The sequence below is a fragment of the Silurus meridionalis genome, chromosome 16, assembly GCF_014805685.1.
Source record: "Silurus meridionalis isolate SWU-2019-XX chromosome 16, ASM1480568v1, whole genome shotgun sequence".
Lineage (NCBI taxonomy): Eukaryota > Metazoa > Chordata > Actinopteri > Siluriformes > Siluridae > Silurus > Silurus meridionalis.
The window spans coordinates 695001-697500 of NC_060899.1; the positions used below are offsets into that span (position 1 = coordinate 695001).

Consider the following 2500-nt stretch of genomic DNA (forward strand, 5'->3'; position numbering starts at 1 on the left):
ACTAAAAGTGGAATGAGATGTTCAAAAAGCACATAGCAATCTTATGCTCAGGTGTCTTTTGGACATTTAGTGGATATTTATCTGAGCCCTGCCTTCACATTTTGTACAAGTGGTCAATAAATGTGACTGCTGAAAGCTGCACTAAACTCTTCATGGTCCTAAAGTCCTTGCTATAAACATAAATATACAACAAATAACACAGCACAGTTTGTGTGTTCCTTTTCCTATCTGAACCCATGTACCGCCTCTCTAGAACTCATGGACCACCTCTACAGAAGCCATAGACCACCTTCCTAGAACCCATAGACCAAGTCTTTACAACCCGTGGACTGCCTCTCTACAACTCATGTACCACCTCTCTTTAACCGGTGGTCCACCTTTCTAGAACAAGAGGACTGCCCCTCCAGAACCCATCTCTCTAGACCATCTTTTAGACCCATAGACCACCTCTGTAGAATCCATAGTCTCTTGAGAACCTGTAGACCACCTATCTAGAACTCATGGACCGCCTCTCTACAACCCATGGTCCATCTCTTGAGAATTCATGAAACACTTGTCTAGAACCTGTGGACCACTACTGGACCCTGAACACATTTGAGACTTCTGCTTTCCTGTAACATTTCAGTAATCCAGATTTCCCAGAATGCAATATGATTAGGGGACACTGAGCTATGGCAAAGGCTGAGAGCTATGAGATGATGAGTAAGATGTTAGCAGTATCAGCTTCAAAGATTTGATCTGTTCTATGAGATTCCAGACCTGAACAGACTAAAGCACTGAAGCATTGCTGTATACTTTACTATACTAAATCCCACTGCAGCGTCAGGAGGCATTGCCTGTGAAAGGCATTGTGGGTAATGTAGGAACCAATGTGAAGCAAAGAAACATGTCCATGAAGGATGATTTAACTCCAGGGGTGTTAAAGGTCACATATTAATTATTAGAAGTCACCCGATTCATTGGATTTCCCGATTTATCGGCACCGATAGTTAATCGCTGAAACTATCGGCAAAAATCCATATTGATAGTTTTTCTGGGTTGCGTCATACATTAGGAGAGCGGCCTCTAGGGGCGAATCACTGATGCCACGTGCCGTTTATTTTAAGTGTATTTTTTATTAATTTTAGATGGAACTGTTTTTATTTTTTTGGAGTGTTCGTTTTAGTTTAAATGCTTGTCTTTCATATTATTATAATAAATATATGTGGTGTTTTTTTCATTAGAAAAATTTGATTAATTGGTTATCGGCGAGTATTGGTCCAACCTCGCTATCGGTATCGGTAAAATCCACTATCGGTCAACCTCTAATAACTATACAGTTCAAGATGTTTAGTGTGGATTTTCCTTTAAGAAAAAAACACTAAAATACTTCAGATCTTCTTCAGAGGCTTGTTTAGACCGACCCCTTGCTGCTTCAACAGTAGGAACTTTAATACGTACTTGTTGAAGAGGTTGAGGCCGATGCGGTAGTAACGTTTGCGGATGACATCGTTGGTGAAAGCGGGAGAATCCCAGCTATTCCTTGTCTCTTTGTGGTACATCTGTTTGCTGAGCGTCTGTTCCCTCATGCTGTCCCGAGACGACTCTGAGCTGCAGTTGATGGTGTCAGTGGAGTTTGAAGTGCTGTTGATGCTGTCATTATCCCCATCGGAAAAATCTGATTCCGATTTGCTCTGTCGGTTTCCATTGATAGCCAGATGGCTCTCAAGCTGCCGGTGCCGGTGTCTGATGGGATCCTCATCCCGGGAGAGTGAGGACACCCTGGGAGGTAGACTGTGAGTTATGTGTTTGGGACTGGCCTGAGGTCCAGCTGAGATCCTCTCATAAACGTTGTGCCTCTGAACCGATTCAATCTCTGAGCGGTCGCTTATTTCAAGTGAGCTGTCACTTGGAGGTTCAATGGTCAGGAGCGGAAGATGGTCAATACGAAGTCGAGGTTCCTGACAGTCTATGGTCGGTGTGCTCCTGCAGCTGGTATCTGTGTCCATTTTGTCCTCTTTAGTGTCCATGGGCCAGTACTCCTGAGAGGAGTTGATTGCATGCTGATCGGACTCGGTGCTGGATAGTAGCGTATGCGAATGCTGAATGGGTGGACAAAGATCCTCTTCATCGATGAAGAGCGTCACACCACTGTAGGAAGCCATCATCTCATCCAGCTTGCGTTGATCCGAGCTGTTCGTTGGTTTGATCTGATAGGACAGCTCATCTTCCATTTCGTGATCCTGCTCTGCCTCCTGCTCCTCTTCTTCATGGAGACTCCGACAATTCAGAGCATCGTCGATCGACTCGGCCAGTGATTTGACCTGCCGAGAAAAAGCATCCTCGAGCTCGGTTATAGTGTCACTGAGGTCATTTGGAGCTGAGGGAGCAACCACGAGTACAGGAACAAGATCTCCACATTCTCTTGTCGCTGCAGGCCCCTCCGGAGTGCCTTCCTCCGTCAGAGATAACCGTCTCCCGTCGAAAAATGAGTTCTGGGCTTTTTCAGGTCCCTCAAACG

General features: G+C 45.0%; 1 protein-coding gene across 9 annotated transcripts in view; it reads right to left on the reverse strand.

The window, feature by feature from the left end:
* The window catches only part of iqsec1a (IQ motif and Sec7 domain ArfGEF 1a), a 91257-nt gene that overhangs the window by 16547 nt on the left and 72210 nt on the right, over window positions 1-2500 (reverse strand). For all 9 annotated transcript variants that reach the window (XM_046869037.1, XM_046869036.1, XM_046869043.1 and 6 more), the window contains one exon: window positions 1441-2500. This exon is cut by the window's right edge and continues 178 nt beyond it. In XM_046869037.1, the coding sequence (XP_046724993.1) occupies window positions 1441-2500 (1060 nt within the window). The remainder of the gene's footprint in view (window positions 1-1440) is intronic.